Genomic DNA, 21,154 nt, shown 5'->3' with positions numbered 1-21,154 from the left:
AATATTAAATTGAATCAAATCTGGCTTTATTTCATCACCATAATAAGGAAGTGAGAAGGATGTAATGCGTACATAATAAGGAAATATGGATCAAATTCACAAGTATATAATAAGGATGTACAACAATGTCAAATATTTTCTATAATAAGGAAGTATCATTGCGTAGTATTTCTACTTTTTGGCAGTGAAGAAGGTGAACGATTTTGTTACGTGTGTAAGGAAATACTTGATATTTTAGGGCAAATGTGGTTTAGAGTGGTTAAGAGAATTTCTGGATATGTTTGCCTTATCTATTTATATAACATGTGTAATGATGTTTTTATTTTTAATCATTAAACATAAACAAAGCACTAAGGAGCTATATGTTAGTGTTCTTCCTTTGTGACGATAACCGGTGGCTTTCATACATTTTAGGATAACGAACATTAAAATTAACCGAAATGTTTTCAATTCGTTAAACTAGTATTTAGGATAGATATTAAGAAACTATATGTTCTGCTTGGCTTTGTTGGGAAGGTGGCTATTTTGAAAACTGTTATAATACTAATATCGGTGGCCTTGGAAAGGGCGGGCGACAGTTATCCACCTTATTCCAGGTTGATTGGGCCCCATGACGGAAACCCCACGTACATTAGACTGTTCTTCTTGGGAATTCCCTCAATCTTGCCTGTGCTGCAACCAACTGTTTTAACGGCGATCGACAAAACGGACAATGTTTGTGACAACCGGTGCAGAGAGATTATTGCTCCCGCATAGACTTATCAAATAAAACTTTTTCTCTTCATAGCACATCAAAAATTCTTTATGCCACAGTTCTTGGAACATGGTTCGGAAGATTTTATGGAAATACAATAAGCTCCTTTAATAGCGCCATAGGAAAATAATTAGGCCAGTAGAAATAACACATACTTCCCTTTCAAACTGAAGAAAATAGTATGGGATCACCAGGAATTGGTTATTGACCTAGTTTTTGTTCGGACACCTTAATTTGCTAATATAGTTTACTAGTCTTTCTTATATGCATTATGTGAAAACAAATAACAGTTACCTTTAGAACAATAATAAAGAACTGTAACCGTTATAATTGCTTGAGACTGTGACTTGAGTAAAGGTATTAAATGCACAAATGAGTAAGCCATATACATTTGAACATGAAATAATTGATAGCTGGTGACCACTTACAGCATTTATATCGTTTAAAACCCAGTTAAATGATTATTTTTCATCCGTGGAATAAACAGCTTTTGAAAATATTGATCAATTTGAACATGACAGAGCCCGTGTCCCCCCACCCAGCTGGCATGCACGTTAATTATTTTAGGCACATCTTAAAAAAATTTAACTGTACAAATAGGTTTGTCACAATTTTAAGTTTAAATCATTATTTGAGCAAGAAAACCATTGCACCTGACTCTCGTGTTCCAGTATGTATGGTTAGCCAATTTCAAAGTATAATACTGTATAGTATACGACACAAAAAAGTCTTTTGAAATGACATCGGCGCCCGAACATTCGATAATCATAAATCGGCCCCGCTTTTTACACATACAGCTGATTAAAAGTTAACAGATATGGCTGCATTTAAACGGGTGAGTTTACAGTTTTCAGATTATATCCTTTCCAGACAAATACGTTGCTTTAAACAGTTAACATGTGCACAGTTTATGTTCGTCATTGTTTGGTTCCATTTCGGCCAAGTTGTTTTTTCTACAACACTAATACATGTGCGTTGATATGAAATCTGTAATAACAGTCATAAGTATTTGCCCAGAAATCAATATAAGTAACTCGCCCTGAACTAGCATGTACACACTATCCAATGCACGTTTCAGAGCATTTTTTGAAAAAAGTAATTAAAATAGGATAAGCTATTAAAATTGGGGACAAATGCTTATGTTTAAAGGAATGTGTTTTTGCCTCTGTGGTATTATACATTTCGGCTCCTTCAGCTTTTAAGCTGGTGATTCCGTCACAATGACGTCATTTATCGCAACTGGACAATTGCGCGTTTTTTGTTAATCGTGGCGATTGTGGAGCCAAGTCGTCTGACGTCATTTCGGAACTGTTCATTTCGGAACAGGCTATTATTTCACAAGGACGACGATGATGCTCCTAAGTTGTCCATTTTAGAATATTCAATTGCCACTCAGCAATGATATTTCATAAGAATTAACGCTAGAATATTAGAGTCTGAAGAGCGAATGCTAAGGTTCATAAAATAAGCACCACAATGTCCGGTCGAGTAAACATTTCCGTAAATGATACCGTTCTCCCTTTTTTGCTCTCCGCTGATGAGCGCACTAATGATATAGCAGTCATAAGCACAATTCTTTTTCCGACTGGCGTGTGAAGAGTTTTGTCTTTACACAAGGCAAATTCGCTGGCGATCCGGTAAAGCGCGCGTAACTTCTAACAGATGATGTATGTATTCGTTCAGTAAACTTTTATCGTTACAGAAGGTAGGATTAGCAAGGTAAATGTGCGTGTCATTTCAATATTACATCCGTTATGATGTAATTTGTGTGAGATCATATTTTGTATTGAAAATGCGCAAATCAATGTCTTCCTAATAAACATTTTTGAAATACCGTCATTAATGTGTATTATTGCTTCCTCAAATGCTATTGAATGAAATACCCATTATACTGTTAACGCAAATATACGTCCGAAGGACCCAAAATGCTTGATATGCTACTGTATAACCAATCCTTCTGTAGCTTTCATGTCGAACTACAACGAACCAATAATAAGTCAAAAATGCCTTTGTAATCATAAAATACCATTAGACGGATCTAAAGGTTTGTTCATATGTCAAACGAATGCATTTCATGTAAATTGGCATATTTCGTGTTCAGAATATGTAAGAAAATATTATTCTTTTAATAATTCATAAGTATTTTATATGTTGGTCGATTCTCAATTAAGTTCGGCCAGAACGAGTTGGGTGTCTTTTATTTACATTGAAATAGGCACAAAACAAATATGTAGATCCATTTAATGGAAATTGCGAAATAGAGAAAACGAAAATAATTAAAACTAACTTCAATCCAGGATTTGTCGATACATTTGGAATTAACGTTTTGTTAAAATGTGTTATTGTTATATCACAAAAATTATTTTCAGAGCTTAATTGTTTGGTGGTAGGTCGAGAAAACCCAGGTGCACTTCTACAACACACTCAATAATTGTTACAGATGAGCTTACTTCAAATATTCAACAACAAGATATAGACGTGATAAGACGTACACCGAAAACTTCCTGGTGGAAAAACAGAGCACACCTAACATATAGGACAAGTCATTCAAATATCTTAAATCGAAAATGGAATTTAATTTTAGGACCAACGTACCGATCTTCAAAAATGTTATTAATATTGTTTCTTAGAGTAAGTATGTTTTTTGAACAGTATGTTTTTCGAAAAGTGGAGTACTGTTACAAAATAATATCTACAGAAGGTAAATCAAATGACAATAAACTATCTACACATTAACACAATAATTACTGACAAACAAAGGTGGTGCAATTGTCCTGGGTACTTACAGGTTATCAATTTAGATGATTTGTTTATTTAGATTTTCATTTTTTTTTAATCTGAAGCTTCTTGATTAAGTTTATATATGTTTCGAACCTTTAACATTCTTACTTTATTTCGGATTGTTTGGATAAGAGTGAGGTTTGTGCATGTAAACTGGTTAAACCCCCCAGTAAATTTACATGTTACTGACCGTTCCAATGCGTTACCTAACATTGATAAACATATAGTTTATACGCACTGTGTTGTTTGTGGAATTTTGTGCTATTGTTTACATGTTTCGCGTTTGTGATTTTATGTGTTCTATGTCTTTGGCGTTTTCCCTGTGCCATTAAACGGGCTTTATGTTTAAACTTTTGTCTACTGAGCTTGTTTCTGTGGTTTTTAAATAAATATTCCTGATGCCCGAACAAGAATTATTTTAATGAATTTAATCAAGAGGTATGCACATGAGAAATTAAGCAAATTAGGGTTCAAATATGATAATATATAATCGGAAGAAAAAGTTTAGTTAGTATTTTCATTTTTGTACTTAGTAAACTTTTGAAAATAGTTTTATTAAATACATCTAAACAACATGATGTTGACCTATTCATCATCTATACATTGGCTAATGCATGATTTGCCACTGCATACAGAGGTTTAGCTTCTTTTCGAAATTCACGTGGTGCACGTGCACACGTTAATCGGTATGGTCATTTTGTAGTGGCCACATTGAAATGATCTGGACACAACATTTCGATGTCGTCTCGACGTCATCGTTTCATGGCTGCCCAGAAGATCGTAAATCAATTGAGAACTGCCACAGGAACCAGAATTGGTTTTCACTGCACATAATCGTCTGAATGCCGCACGACTTCCTGCTCGTCGCCCTTACGTTGGCATTCCGCTGAGTGCAGCACGTTTTAATTGAGCTCGCCAACGTCTTTGCTGGATAAGACGGCATTGAAAAAAGGAATTATATATAGTATATATGGGATTATCTTGGACGTAAAACGTAGCAGAGATGACGTCATAAGGTTGCGGACCTTGAGCGGGCCTTACAGGAGGAATAGGAAAGAATAACGCTTCACGTTATTTGTACACTAATAAACAGCATGAGACGTCGGTGTGTTGATGTTATTGAAGCGAGGGGTAGCCAAACTTGATATTGACATCGACAGAATTTTTCATTTGGATCCCTATGCTAATTACGAAGTGTAAAATACTTAAATCATGTAGTGTCTGTTTAAATTGCTTACAAATGTAGGATATTAAATTAACTAAGTGCTAAGTCAAATCGATTTACGTTAATAGTATTAATTTCGAAATTTATTTCACAAAGTAGAAGTGCTGACATAACCTTTTCTTCTGAGCATATAAAGGGTTTTACATTTAAACGTTCAACTGGTTTGAATTATTAATTTATCAGTTTTGAGGTACTTTCGTAAAAGGCCATTTTCTGTCCACATTTGAATTTTACCTAAATATACATAAACAAACTAGATCCACCTCTACGTCGTCCGAAAAAATCAAACGTTTCTACCTAAATATATTTTGCTGTGTTATCAACATAGTATTAAACTTTTTGCTACTCAGCAAGTTTCTGTAGAATTTTGCATATATACTGTAAACATGTAAGTTAGTATATGTCTGTCCACAAATTATGTTAATACGGTAGGTCGACTTTACGGTAAATCAACGTATAATGTTCACATATTTTGTGGACACAAATAAGTCGTCATAACAATTTAATAAGGTTGACGCCGTAATAATTGAATGTAACTAAATTGATAGCTTTGGAGAATATAATTGTACTGTTTCAATATTTTTTTTCAATTTTGCAAATATGTAACCCCTTTTTGAAATGTAAAATGTGTGTTTAACTAAGTAATCATATAATTACTAAGTAAGTAAACGATTATATTGATATGTGATGTGGTGGTCATGTTTTGTATGGATATCATTTATTGTTTGATTTTGTTCTCTCGGACTTACACTCCACGCGTCATACAATAAGATATATAGATTATTGTAGGAAACAGAAAACATCCCACACAATGATTTTTATTAGAAAATAAAAGGAAGTGCATCAATAAAACTCGTCTCAACGTAGTGTAAAAACAGACAACAACAAATCAAAAGTAAATCACTGATTGGAAAAAATGGCACAAGGCATATATACGCAAGCATAGAGATACTCACAAAACAAATACCTTAGAAGGAATGATATAAAAGTACACGAACATAAAGAAAGTCAAAGAATGGAAAAATAAGCCACAAAGAAAATATATACTAGATAATTATACAGCACATATATTGGACGGCATAACATAAAGAAATTATAAAATGTAATTTGAATTGTAAATTGTATTTTAAATGTCATTCGATGAAAGTAATTAGGAAACAAATAGAATAAAGATAATATAGACAATAAAAAGCACACAGCAGTAAGGTACATGTATGAATATATTGAAAGCTAAGCTAGATAATAACATGTAAAACACACAGCTTTGTAACAACAACGCGTTGCGACTAACAAGTAAAATATTACATTGTGAATATTGTCCTGTAAACGCTCGAAATCCCTGTTGGATAAGCACATGTTATGGTAAAGAATAGCTCTGATATCTTCGGAGAAATCAGCGTAGACGACGGAGCCACAATATCATATGTATGTCCAGTGTAATAGCTGAGGTCAAGAATATCGGTGAATCCTTCTTTCGATCCCACAACGAGGCTATACAGAACTGGAATTTCAGGAAGTGTATCGAATGCCTGTTCCCAGTCGATGTGAATAAGATGCTTGTTCCGAGATGTAAGCATTGGACTTCCTGAAATTATATAAATGATTGTTTGCAAGATATCATAGATGTTCAGCCTTACAAGTACTACAGTAATTTAAGAAGACTAACTAAGCCCACATTGTTTTCCTATGATAAGCTTGGCATAACCTATGACTATTATTCCTAAATTCTTGTGTAAGCCTACTTTAAATGTTTAGCTACAATGAAACAATATTAATCCATGGACATAGTTAAACTTGCAATCATGTTAAAAGTTTAATGTAACAACCATAAAAAAGTTCGAGCAGTATAATTGTTCTAAAGAAGTTAATCGAAGTGAACTGCCATAACGTAGACAATTCGGAATAATATTAATTACATATGCAATGTAAATGCAAAGCAGTCGTTTAAAAGGTTTCTACTTCAAGTTTGAAACGATTGATATTTATAAACCCTGTGTACAGCAGTCAGTCTAATAAAATCCTAGCATATGACTATGTTGTTTTCGGTCAACGCTTGTTGCAGATGACTTTCTTAGCCAATGTTTTGAGTAGTACGAATTCTGTGATAAAATCATGTTTCTTTCGATGTTATCGTTTTATGCACCTTTTTATTAATCAATAATTAACTATAGTCTGAATCAAAGTTTTTTTTTAAATTATTTGATAAACTTGACATAATTATTAGAAGTTGTTGTAGGGTATCATATAGTCTCACCTGACAAGGCTGGAGGTTGGCTGATGGTGAATAACGAGGCATTAACGGCCTCACTTCTATAATGTCCAGTGTTTGTAGCCCTGACGCTTACGTTCAATGTTTCCGTATTGTGTAATGTTAGTCCGCGAGTAGTTGCCACTGTCTTCAAGTGGACATTTGTCCAGTCTACAATGGTTGCATTTCTTTCGTCCGATATACAATATTCGTAAAAGGCAATACCGGATATATCTTCGAATCCTGACCAACTGATTTGTACCATAGATGTGTTTGATTGTAATTTAGTCGGGCCTACAGTAAGCGGTATTGAGCTGATCAGACCTTCGTTTGCTGGCAGAATGTTAACTGTTGCTTGGTTTGAGGTAATAAAGTCCATGGATACCGTATTAGAAGCTATAGATGTTGTCGTTGCGAGCTCAACATTATTGACACAGTTGATATTGACGTAGACCTTATCGCCGTGGTTAAGCTGCAGGAGGTTCGACTCACACGATGACAGAGTATCTGCAATCCACTGTTCTTGTACATTGTCTTTGTTTGGAAACATTCCTGCAACATAATCGAATGTTGAGTATGAGTTACAGACATCGAGTTGTATCAGTCAAACTTGTAATATCTTAGTGATTTCCTTGTAGAAGTATAAACTGACCTTTTTTTTTCCTCTAGCAAACTTCAAATTACTTTGTATACCAACTAGTAGGTTGCAGTAAGACTTACCAATACAACAAGTACAATGTTTAATATCGCTCTCATCGTCTACCACATTCCAGGTTGCATTAACCTGCACTCTCAAAGCGATTTCACCCGACTCATTTACATAGACTACCGTTGCTAAAGCCTCCATATCGGTGATAATCGGAGAAGTGTGGTCAATAATAATCGGTTCTGTTAACTGAAAAACCGATGCCAGGCCTGCATGATTCTCAGCTATAACCGTCGTATATAATTTCATCGCATGAACAAGATGGCCTTTAATAATCCCACTCATTATATCAACATGAATGGGAGTTAATGGCTGAATTTGAAAGCCCCCAGGTGTAGTTCCAGCACCAATTTGTACCTGGAATGATATCATAAAAAGGCATGAAAGTCATTACCATTAGTTTTGTATCCGAAAAAAAGCACTAATATACATCATATGCATGGACATCCCTACTAGTCACAGCAGGTATAATAACATGCAATTTAGTAATAAATAATCAAATACCTAAATAAAACGTTCAAAACAATCCTGTTTTACCGATATTTGAATTTGAAGGAGTGTTATTATAATCATGTTAAACTTATCCAAGCAAATGATCTTTAAGTTTAAAAACTGCAATTTCTATTTCATACCATTTTCAGATCACTTTCTTTATCCTGAATCATAGCTGTAACACCTACAGAATCATGTCTGATTTGCCGAACATGAAGAGCTTTTATTTTGTTTTCAATAATTGACGAACATTTTTGTAAAACAATTGTTCCTAAGATGTTGTTGATATTATTATGATTGTCAACACTCAAAGTAATGTTATGGGCTACTCTTTGATTGGACACAAACGTGTATGAAAATTCAGTAACTTGTTGATGATTCAGAACAGTGTGGATTCTAGTAATAAAACGATTGATTTGGAGAATAACTGAATCTACAAAAGCATTTTCAATAGACCCTTCAATTCTGTATACGGCATCTTTGTCTAATTGTGCAAAAATTGTCTTCGTCCAATTATCCTTCGAATCGTCCAAGAATTCAATGACACCCGTGTCTTCAAATTGGTCACAGTTGTAGCCTTTAGGTGGAGAAGGATCGATGATGACCCCCGGTGATGCAATAAAATCACTTTCATGTCCTGCGGCATCAATTGCCTTGACAACGCCGTAGTAAACGCTGCCAGGAGTCAAGTCTAAATCCTTGAATGTAACGGTCGTCTTGAGGTATACTTGTGTGAAATTCGTACTAGAATAAGGTGGCTCCTGCTTTTCCACAACAGCAGCATAGTAACTTTGTATTCCTGAACAATGGTCCTGAAACCCATGCCACGAAAGTCCCAGAGAGGAAACAGACGATTGGTATGCAACGTTCTTATGCGTAATTGTATTAAAAACAACGCCATCTGACGGTGGGGTCGTATCGACAATGAATCCGTCCGACGATACCGAAGTGTGAAGCCATGCAGTATTCACGGCAGTGACAGTAAAATAGTATCTAACAGCATGCTCCAAAGTCAGATTACCGATAGAAATTTTTGTTTTCAAGCCCATATGCTGTGATGCAAATACGTCATCGACTGAAACAATGCAACCTTGCAATAACAATTTCATAATCAAAAGCTTGTTCCTAGCTAAGTCTATTTTGAGCTTATGAAACAAGTTTAATTTTAAAAACGATAACTAACGGTTTAAATCTAAAACATATCAACATGTTTATATATGTATGTACCGTTCGGTGAAGTTCCTAAAGCAACCAAGTAATGTTGTATATCGCTCTGTTGCTCACTAAAGACCCCGGACCAACACGCCGAAATCTCATCAGTCCAGTCGATGAAGTCAAGATCTGTTGCACAATTTTCCATCCCTTCGATGATATATCGTCCTCTAAGCACACTTGGTGGAGTTTGATCAACCTTAATAGATTTAGACGTAAAGATTGCAAATTCACTTGGTCCGTACCAAGTTTTTACGTAAATGTCGTAGAGCTCGCCATGAATAAGCGATCTATTAATAGGCAGGCAGTGAACAAATTCTTGTCGCAAACCTATATCAACCCAAGGGAACTCTTTTTGTAAATCGAAAATCCCCTCTCCATGCGGCTGATTATGAATTCCTATGCTCCACTCAAATCTATGAATGCCTGTAACGTTTCTTGAATGTTCGACCTGCGTCCAGTGACCGGCGAGACAAGCAGATGAGGCAGTTAAAGTCAAAGGCTTGAACTGAAGGCCTCCAAACACTGCAAACCGTGTCAAGTCGATATCAGTCGTGTTAAATGCATCAATCTCAACGCAAGTCATATTTGTTTCAGCTTCAATACATGGTTTTCCAACTACCGCGCATGTGCAGTCCTTGTTGCAAAAATGAACGTCACAAGAGTGTTTCTCTAGTTCGAGTATTCCCCGCTGATTTTCAATGGGAGAATTCTCACTGGACAATGCAAACAGGGATACACGTGCAATCGAGCTGTTTAAACCTACACTGTTTGCAGTCCAGACTGAAACAATTATAAGATCATCAGGTTTTAACGCTTCAGTAAGTGTGAAGTTTCCATGTTGTTCCTCTGATGTGTTATCATGGTTCTGGATGAGAACACCACCGGAGAGTTCCTGTTTGCTGAAATATCTTGAAACAGTAACATAATATCTTTCTATACCAGATTCCTGATCGTAGAAACCATACCAAGTCAAGGAGACATTAGAGTGAAGTCCATTGGTATCTCTATAATTTTCCCAAAGCATTTGTGGTTTCAGACCACCCTGGTGTGGGGGAGTCGAGTCGATAAGAATATCATTTGTTCTCTCTGTTGAACATAGCCCTGCTGCGTTACAACTGGTAATAACAACAAAATATATGTCCCCATTATGCAGCCAGTTCTTTCCATCTAAGCTAATGGTGTAGTGTTTTTCCGATCCGAGATGTACTTTTTCAACGGGTGTATGTCCTTCATGATGGGTAAAGAGAGATAACTCGTGATTAAATATCGGGCTTTCGTCGTCTAAAAACTCCCAAAACACTTCGATAATTGACTTTTCCCATTGAGCGGTTTTGTCTTTTACTGTGTTATAATCAAGCATAATTGAAGGTTTTATGTTGTTGTACGGAGCTGTAACGTCAACGAGAATCGAATCAGATGCACTGGAAACGTTCATTCCGACTCCATTGAAGGCCCACACAGTTGCAAAAATAGGCGTTTTAATGGGCAAAGATATATTCGACTTAATCATATAAGAGTGAAGCAGGGCATTGAAAGAAGGAACAATATCACACATGTTTTTCTGACGTCCTAAACACACTTCAAAATGATCGATATCAGACTGAGGGTCTTCAAATCCAGCCCATTGTAATTTCAGTGACGTGCTGTGAATATCAATCAAACATAATTAAGAAAAAATTCTTAAAGTATTCGAAAAAATGTTTAAAATGTTAATACGGGTAAAATTGCATGGATACGGCTTATTTAAACCTTGTTAAACATTTTGATTTTATACTGACTTTAATGGTAAATATCTGCTGTGATGGATACCAGACCCGGCTTGAACACAACCCATAATTGGTGGGGAATTGTCCAGTATTATTCCATCTGAAGATCTTTGTGTACAAAGGCCAGCTTTATTACAGCTTTCTACTGTTGTATAATATTTCTCTCCCGGAATAAATGGACCATTCCATAAAACATCTAAAAACCAAATGCATACAAACATATCGATAACATGCATACTCATCAAAATACATAAAACTGCTAAAATACACATACAACTATGACGATACGTTTAAATATACCTTGTTTCAACCCAACGTTTGTTAACACTTGAACGTCTGTAGCGTAATGGTCTGTTCCAAGTCCTACATTGAAATAGTCTATGTCGCTTTCAATGTCTGAGAAATCCTTCCAGTTTGCATGGATCGTGTATATGTCTGATTGATAGTCAAGATCTACCTGAAATACAAAACGCTCCATCATTAGGTATTTAGTCATTGTGTGTATACTTATACACGCAGGCTATAATAATGCTACTGTTTGAAAGCATACATGCGTTCCAACCGTATTCAATTGCATTCCTTTTATGTCATACTGACATTCTTCACAATACATATATATGTATATATTTCGATACAACATGCATTGATGCAGATAAGGACACGTCTTATCGAATAAAACATTATCTAGGGCAATAATTGGTTGTAATAAAATATCACAAACAATTAACCTTGCTTTCCCAGTTTCCATCCAAAACGTGTCCTCCTATAGGTGGTGTTCTATCTAAGATAAATTGTTTTGACACGATTGCACTCGGAATATCTGCCCTGTTGATTGCCTGTAAAAATTCAGTAACCATAGTAATATTGTCACATGAATACATTGTCTTACCCGGTATTTCATTTACAAGTTGAATTAAATCGATTCGTTTACATTTCTTTGCTTTCCAAGAGCTTACCTGCACCAAAATGAAGTATTGATGGCCTTCTAGAATATGTGTATCATGAAGATCTATGTTCACAGTATCTGAATAATACTTTATCATTGATTTGGTATCCACCATTGTATTGCTTGATCCGATTCCGACATTGAAATAACTAATTCCGCTGTGATCATCATGAAAACCAACAAGTCGTATGCTAATTGTGTCACTGCTATAGTATGCAAGTTTTTGTTCAATGTGAATTTTTCCCTCTGTTGGAGGTGATGTGTCAGTAACCAACGCCGTGGAAACAACCACTGACGAAAGTCCAAAATAGTCAGAACCTGCAATAAAGCTAGCAATGAGTATTTTGATATTTACTCTTAACGTCAACGTTCTGCTTTTGAATTTCAATAATACAAGCTCGAAAGGTTTGTATGTGCTCTGTTTGTTTCATTAGTTCCTTCTTGCTACGGTCAGTCCACCTGCTCAATACAAAGAAGTAATAACTTGCTTGCATAAAAGAACATTGGGCTGTTTAATCAATGATCGAAAAACAATCTATCGTTTTCGTTACACTAATAAATAGAATGAAATTTGAGTATTTTGTATTACCGTGTACAGTAAAATAAACAGAAGTCCCATCAGCGATGTCAGCTAGAGATAACATGACAGCCGTTTCTCGTCCTTTGTTACGAAACGAAATAATATCGTCTCGGTTTGGACTGTAGCCTGTACAAAACAATTTAAGGGTTATTAGTTACATATAATATCCATCAATTAGGACACATGGACCAATAAACAATTTATCGTAATATCAATAAATCTTTCTTCAATTATATCAAGTAGCTTACGTAAATGAACATGTAACGTTGCTGACACATTGTATATTTTAGCGTTTTAACTAAAAATGGTTTTGCAAACTTATTTTTTAAATGCACTTTAACCATACTGTACGTACCAACACCGATAGAGTAATGTTGCATGTCATCTGGATATCCAAGAAGTGAAGCGCCTTCTTCTTTATAAAAAGTGTCCCATGTGATAACAGCATGTTCAATGTCAGTTATATACCCATTTACGTTTTGAATATCAATTTTCCCAGGAATGGGGGCAGTGTTGTCTAAAATAAATCCGTCACTGCAGGACTTTATTTCGTCAAGTGATTCGGTATACCTCTCTCTTTCAACAACTGTCGTGTTCGAGGAAACACACAAATAGAATGTTGCGTGAAGGAACACATCGGTTTCTTCGAAAATAGCAAACCCATCCGATGTGACCATTTCTTTTAAACATGATACATCTGTGTCGCAATCATAGGGTACATGTCGTGAGGTCATCAAATACCATGAAACATTACGTTCATTCGCGTGCATAACTGCTGCGGCTGGCCTTAAATTACTTGTTCCGAAGTCAAGTTCGTTGTCATGTAGGAAAGTATACATGTCTCCAACATTCGAACTGTGAATTATCTGATAAAGAGAGAGGAAATAATTCTAATATACATAAAAAAGTATTGATTTATCTGTAATTTGTTTGAACGATGCTACATTATAACAGGCTTATTAGACATTCAGAAATTAATGACTTTACCGATTGAATTTGCGTCCAAGATTCCGATCTGGTATCAAAGTCGTAAACAGCATTTGCGTCGTAAGTTCCAAAGTCTAACATTGCTAGCTTTTTGCAGCTTCTTATTAATTGTCCGCTGACGGAGTATGCTTTTATACAAGCATATGAAGAAATGTGTCCATGGACGGGCAGTACAACACAGTCCTCAACCTAAGATTGAAAAACGATAAATATAAGCAAGTGTTTACAAGTTGACGATAAAGTCATGTTAATGTAGGTTGTGCTCCAAACGTGTGACTATTCATACTAGCGTTTAAGAATATACAACGACAGTTTCCTAACTGTTTATGAATATAACCAAACCATGTTTTACCGTTATACCGAGAGAGTCATCAGGAATAGATTTCCAAGAGAGAAGTGTTTTTTGACCCTCTACGTCCTGAGCTAATGTCCATTGATAAAATACTATATCAATATCCTTGTCCTCAATGGACCATTGCAATTTGACACGGATACACATGTCTCCAATCAATAAAGATGCTTCGGTTATCTGCAAAACTGGATTAAGTCGTTCAATAGAGAATTCACTCGATTGTACCGGTTTCATGCATTCCAGTTTTGAACAAATCCGTACTTCAGCAACATACTTCTGGTTAGTAAGAAAGTAATATTCTTCTAAAATAGAATAGTTGTTATCGATTGGCGGTTGGTAAGGTACAACAAATGTCCTGTTACGTCCTGCGATTGAATTCCTTTCACTGACGCCAACACTAAATGCTAGTTCAACGTTTTTATAAAGAGAAGCAAGATTTGAATCGACAAACTTCCAGGTAACGACAAGTCGCTCAGTCTGAAGCAGAACGTTCTGAACTGGGCATAATATAAGCTGCAACCCGAAAACGTCACGCACAAAAGCTGAATGTACAACTTTTATTACCAATGCCGGTCTGTTCACAAACGGTCTAATTAAAGTGTCATTGCCCTCTGTTGAGACAATTCCATCGTCTGAACTTACAACGACTTTGTATGGAGTGTTGATAATGTAACGTTGGCCAACGTGCAGTGATTCTTTAATTGTCATACGCGCAGAGTTGTTTGCTAGGATAACATCGTATGTATTACCTACTTGATTCAGGCAGTCATACCCAATATTTACGGACAGTGAATGTGTTGTTTCGATTTCGTCTAAAACCATTATGCCATCAGAAAAAGAAACCGAGACTCCTCCGGTGCCGGATGTCCTTAACAAGAAAACATATTTAATATTTGGTCGGATAAAGGTGGAGTTTATGCAATACGTGTTGATATTGCTTATATATTGAAACTTCACTACGTCATCAGTAGTATTTGATAATCCTACTCCTACTTCCAATGCTAAATTATTATGGTGTAAGGAACTTTTCCAACTCGCACAAAGCACTTCCTTCGTAAAATGAACGTCAACGTCCATAATACTGTTATTCACTGCGGGATCTATATCAGATATAACAGTTTGTCCGGGAGGATATCTTGATGGGAGCTGAAAGGGTTGACTTGCGACGAATAGATAATGTCCGGCATTGTTGTACACATGCATGTTAATGTAAAACTCAAGGTAATTGTCCGTATCTTGTAACTGTAATCGGCGTAAGGGATATCGAAAACACCCACCAGAGTACGAAGGGCACGGGGCAGATGAGTCTAGACGCCATTCTAGAAACGGTGTTGCAGTAATACCGTTATGTGCTGTTAAGTAGAAATATAGCTACAATTTATATCAAACACAAATGCAGCCAAATACGATGCTGAATTGCACACATCAATGAGCAATACAAAAGTAAGTTAAAACGTTTACCTACCGATCTGGAAATATATTTGATCGATTTGTGCAGTCTGCTCTTCGTCATAGAATGTGCTGCTATCCCATCCAAATACAATGTGCTCAGATTCAACGATAACTTGAGGAAGGGTTCTATTCAAAGGCGGTGTTTGATCAATGAGTACAGGGCCTATTGTTGATATTCTCTCTAAACCAGCTTTATTGATTACTTTCACGAAAATGAAGAATAATTCGTCAGACCCTATGCCCTCATGTTTTCGTCTGAAATAGGTTTTCTTTTGTGTAGACTGATACGCTACAATGGACGGACTCTCTATTTCAGTAGGATTAAATCCTAAGCCAACAAAGAAATCTTGAATTTGACTTCCGTCTTCCTCAATATCCCAAGTGATAAAGATGTTATCATTGGGAAGATAGATGATTGTATCGTTTTTGTACAAGGGCAAGTGCTCGCAAAGAAACGAAGAAATATCTTGATCCTTCCCTTCTATGTTATGCATCTGATAAATTTTGGTAACCTTGTGCGACTCAACATCAGCACCACAAACACTCTGGCAAACGGACGTATTATGAAGCTTTGCTCTTTGCATGTTTGTCTGCATTAAATATACTTCTCCATGCAAACAAAGTAGGCTTTCTGATAATTGTCCATGCTGTAAAGTCATATTTCTAAATTCTGGCGGTGAAAGATCACGCGTAATGCCATCTGAACACACAGGCTTCGAAGGTTCCATGGCATTATTTAGTGCAATTACAGTCACGAATCGCTTTCCGGTAAAAGTCGTTGGGATTCGGACCGATTCCTCGGAGAAAGGACGCTCCATAAGAATCGATATACTTGGTACTTCTGTAAAGTTGTATAGATCTTTTGAACTTAGACATCGGTCGGACAAACCGACCCTGTACAGTTTGATGCCGCTTTCGTGGTCTATAAAACCATGCCAGTGCACGAGAATGGAATCATCACTTGTGTAGTCAATGTCAGGGGAATCTTCTGGACCTGATAAAGAAATAAAATTGTATTGCCATAGTAAAAATATAAAGACATATTTTGCATGATTTGATTTAATATTTGAAAAATACAAACACCGTGTTTATTATATTAAGTGTGTTATTTACTAACCTTCGAAAACAACACCTTCTGAAGGAGGCGAACCATCAACAAGCACGTCAATATGTTCCGTTGTTGAAAGCCCAGCCATGTTTGTTACTTTTATGGTGAAATAATAGTTTCTATTGTGATTGCCAATGTGCATATCCTTAACATTTAGTTTGTTGAGTGGTATTGTGTAGTTGAAGAATGCACATTCACCAATATCCGGGCAGTAGCACTGTGTGGTTGTGCATGAATCCTTAAATAAGAGAAATAGTGAGTTTATAATCTTCTTAGTTATACGCAAATAAAGAAACAAACGACTAGTTAGATAACTGATAACTAATAGAAACATATACATACATTACTCATCCTAACAGCAAGGTGCTCACTCAGGAGCTCGCTCTTTGGGTCGGTTATTCCAAACGTCCACTGTATTTTAGATAAGCCACTTTCTGGATCAAGTGCATCAAAGGTCATTTTCATTTTTGAAAGATCCGTGCTATTATGTACATACAGCATTTCGTATCCATCTTTCTCAAGCCAAAAGTTGCTGAGGTGTGGCGCAGAGCCATCAATAAAAACAGTTCGGTTATCGCTTAGGGTATTTCCAGCTATATCAGTTGCCTTTACGTTCAGTGTGTATGTTTCTCCATCTTTAACATTCAAATCCTTGCAAAATGATTGATTCTTGAATGAAGGGACGGGTTTTTCTACAGAGAATGTACCGTGATTCAGGCTCCACGATATATGGTATGCAATAATACCATACACATTCGATGTTCCAGATACAGGTATCTCCCCAGTTGTTTGCTCATATGAGCCGGTAATGAGACCGTGAGGGTCGGGCTCAATAGGATTCAAAAGTTCATTGTGTATGTAGAAATCGTTGTAAAAGTAATCTTGCCAGCTTAAGCAGACATCATTGTGATGGGTTTGCCATGTGTAATCGGTAGAAGGTGAAGCTGATGTAAATCTGAAAGGCTTTTCATTCCAGATTTGAATAGACGAAGTGTTATCGTATAGAACAAAACGGCGACACTGTCGAACATTGTCTGCAACATCCTTAACCTCCAGTGTTAAACAATAGAGCTTGGGTGTGTCTGAGGTTAGATGTAAATCCATGTTTGTGACTGTGTGGTTTACCTTTGAACTCTCAATTATTGATGTGTCCTCTACCTTTAATGTCCCTTTCGATGGCAAAACCTCATTTACCCGAATTTCGTAGCTCTCAATGGATGAAGCTGTGCGCGAGCCACCCTCTGGAGGAACGGGATCCACCCAACCGCCAAACTCAACGTGATGGAAATTTGATTGCGTTATCCGTTTGCCTAGTTGAAGAGGATCGAAGCTACATGACGATAGTTTTGAACAGTGTTCGGGTGGTTGGCTGTCATATCGATAGCAGATTGTTCGTTGTTCTACAGTTTTGTGGTAAGGCTTAGCGCTAAAAATAGTTTGGGTTGTCTTATCTTTGGCTTTCAAGTAACCACCACCTTTTGCTTCGTATTCCAAACACAACCTATAAATACATATATTGCAATGGTATATTTTGGTAGTTTTGACATTTAAAAAAATGTTTTAATGTTAATAAAACTAATATTCAACAATAATTGACTTACGCCTGGCCATTTCCGAGAATGTATGTAGTCGTAAGATTATGTGAATCCTGATGCGTGTTCTTAACAGACTGGCTTGAATTTACATCTGTTAATCGCCTGTTTGTTGATAACGTTGTGATTGAACCTGTCATAAATACAGTCACATTTTAAAAACAAAGTATGTTGTTCAATATATCAACACAATATCCAAGATATATTTGTTCTTCATGTTCAATTTTTGAACTGATATACAGAAATCCAGTGTGCGGAGCAAACAAAACTCTTTAATTGACCACGCTGTTTGTACATGTATCATACTTTGAACGTGTTAACACTTAAATTGTGTAAACAAAATAGTGTGATTAGCATACATTTCATATATACACGGCAATGTACTTATTATATTTTGAGGTGATTTTACAAACGATAATAATCGGGAAAATAATTATGTATTTACTTTACTAGGTACATACCTGATACGGATTGGCGTTGTATATATACTGTTGAGTCTGTTATTCCAAAGTTTTGTTCAGAAATAAATGAAGGACGCGAAAAGCTGGAAATGTCAATTGTGTATTCAGCAAGCAAATCAAACTGCATTGTCGTCGGCTGATAATTCCCATACATATCTTGTAAATACTGACACGCGGATAAATTGCTTGATGACATTGCTCTTTTCTTTTCACCATTTGGTCCAATAACCACAGTATTACATGTTGAGATTGATGGTTTTATAGTCGGTTGACACGAAGTTTCCCCGGTTTTTGAAATCTTGCTAAACCCTGGGGCGCAAGAGCAATCATTGGCATGATTGTATGGATAGCAGCTGCCAGGCCAACAGTAATGGTTGTTCCATGAACACATATCTAAACAAATGTTATTAACTATAATACTGATACACATATGTCAGACTCAATGTTTAACTCAAGCCATTGAATATTTTTAGATTATCAAAAATAAGGTTCGAAGATAAAAGTAGTTCGTTTTAAAATAGGACAGTGTAGTTATTGTAAGAGAATCCTCTTAGCTCAGAATCTGTTTAAAACGCATATGATTACCATTGGCAAAGCATACAATTATTAAAGCAATGGAGAAAAAACATCCATTTTGTATTATTTGAAGCACTTGTAATACACTCGAAACACTGCATACCTGTTGTTTTTTGTTAAATGGGGACAATAAAGATTTACATTTGATTGTTGCACAGCAAAAACGTATTAATTGTAATAAGTTATTATACTAAAAGTGACACTCTTATTCAAATTCATTACATACACATGTATAACAAACATCAATTTTGACTAATAAACCTTTAACTACTTACTAAATAATGCATTTATGGAAACTATTAATTACTGATAATAAGATTGTAGCCGTGTATTTAATAACAGAAATCGCAAAAATATTAAATGATTGGTGAATGCTTAAATATTTACTGTGATCTACTATGGTCTCGTAAGGTAGAAATACCGTGTTTTCAGCTCATTTCTTTCAAATGAAACTCGGTATCCTTTATATGAACCATTGTTTTCGACATTTATTTATCCTTTTTGTAATATTTAAACAATATTATTAATTATGGTAAATCTTATTTGGGAGTAAGGGTGCATCGTTAACCTTTTACATTTCAATGGTCAAAGACAGCAAAATATACGATTCATTTACCGATATTAGCCTTTATAAATGGAGTGTTCAACTAAAAACTACGTGGCCACAAATGACCGAGTTAAAATTACCTATAATTTAATCTGTACAAAAACCATATGTTTTTGTTTTGTTTTGATGATTTAAGTCGAAGGAGTGAAACATAATAATGCATTAAAATAACTCGTTTCTTTTGAGCATTTATCAAGTGCAAAATTATATTGTACAAAAAAATGTTTAAATTTACATTTTACTGACCGTTCCAAGGCGGTACCTTGATCCTTGATAAACATCCCTAGTTTTATATATTATATTTGCAGTGTGTTGTTTATGGGGTTTTGTGCTGTTGTTCCATGTCTCTGGTTTGTAATTGTTTTTGAGTTCTATGTCATTAGCGTTTACCCTGTGCCATTAAATCGAGTTTATGTTTAAACATTCGACATATGGACTTGTTTTTTTGTAGTTTTTCACATAGATATTAAAGTAAAAAAGATCAAATACTATTTGTTTATTGAGGAATGAATAATCAGAGGAACCATTCTTTCTTTGTTTATTATGTATCCAATTGTGTAACAACGTGTACTTCTTTAAATATCAGGGTAATCATTTCTTTATTGACGTTCACTGAACTCTTTACCCAATCGGTTGAATGACTAAAGACAGTTTAAATGTATTGAGCAAATAATACCATGAAATGCGGAAGATATTGTGTAACGAACAACGATTCATCTAAATAAACGCATAAAAACGGATATTTGAGTAACCATTGATCTATTTATAATATAATAAACGTAACGATTTGGAACGATACAATCAAAGTTTGGTTTCAGAGCATTCAATAATAACACGAAAATAAGGCAGAAAACAAAACAAACATGATGTTAATAGACGTCATTATGCTTGAGCTTTTCATTTTAAAAGGCTAAAAAAAATAAAACATAACAATCAATGCAAACATGCACAAAAACATGTAACAGTTATTTGCTAGTTGATAAAATGCTTTAAAAACAAAAAATATAACATTAAACACCTGAGTCACAAGAGTAGCCATACTTTATGTCACTTACAACCATTTGCATTATTTTACTTATTGACTCAATGAACAAATGGCGGGTCACATCAAATAATCACAACACAGTTTTACCTAGCTAGCCTATCTAGTTGTCTACTCAATTGACTTCTACTAGAAACCACGTTAACACACTGGAGCTTAATGTTTGACCCAAAGTTACCTCGCTTTCTTTTAAACTTTTACCAACCATGAACATAGCACACTTGGTCAGTCGCATTAACACACTTTACCGTAATGTTAAACCAG

At 35.6% G+C, this 21,154-nt stretch overlaps 1 protein-coding gene across 1 annotated transcript in view; it reads right to left on the bottom strand.

Annotated features, from left to right (window-relative positions):
- Positions 1-5,565: 5,565 nt before the first annotated feature.
- The window catches only part of LOC128222740 (uncharacterized), a 42,719-nt gene continuing 27,130 nt past the window's right edge, over positions 5,566-21,154 (bottom strand). Inside the window, exons 2-19 of the mRNA XM_052931842.1 lie at positions 18,666-19,058; positions 18,214-18,337; positions 16,955-18,113; positions 16,622-16,850; positions 15,518-16,498; positions 14,053-15,404; positions 13,701-13,889; positions 13,069-13,579; positions 12,723-12,839; positions 12,144-12,451; positions 11,916-12,023; positions 11,488-11,644; positions 11,200-11,383; positions 9,434-11,064; positions 8,347-9,281; positions 7,729-8,071; positions 7,015-7,560; positions 5,566-6,345 (exon numbers count right to left, since the gene is read on the bottom strand). Coding sequence (XP_052787802.1) covers positions 6,062-6,345; positions 7,015-7,560; positions 7,729-8,071; positions 8,347-9,281; positions 9,434-11,064; positions 11,200-11,383; positions 11,488-11,644; positions 11,916-12,023; positions 12,144-12,451; positions 12,723-12,839; positions 13,069-13,579; positions 13,701-13,889; positions 14,053-15,404; positions 15,518-16,498; positions 16,622-16,850; positions 16,955-18,113; positions 18,214-18,337; positions 18,666-19,058 — 9,551 coding nt within the window. The 3' untranslated portion in view covers positions 5,566-6,061. The remainder of the gene's footprint in view (positions 6,346-7,014; positions 7,561-7,728; positions 8,072-8,346; positions 9,282-9,433; positions 11,065-11,199; positions 11,384-11,487; positions 11,645-11,915; positions 12,024-12,143; positions 12,452-12,722; positions 12,840-13,068; positions 13,580-13,700; positions 13,890-14,052; positions 15,405-15,517; positions 16,499-16,621; positions 16,851-16,954; positions 18,114-18,213; positions 18,338-18,665; positions 19,059-21,154) is intronic.

The sequence above is a fragment of the Mya arenaria genome, chromosome 17, assembly GCF_026914265.1.
Source record: "Mya arenaria isolate MELC-2E11 chromosome 17, ASM2691426v1".
Classification (NCBI taxonomy): domain Eukaryota; kingdom Metazoa; phylum Mollusca; class Bivalvia; order Myida; family Myidae; genus Mya; species Mya arenaria.
Note: the sequence above shows the minus strand (reverse complement) of the source record. Positions and strands in the feature narration are given on the sequence as shown.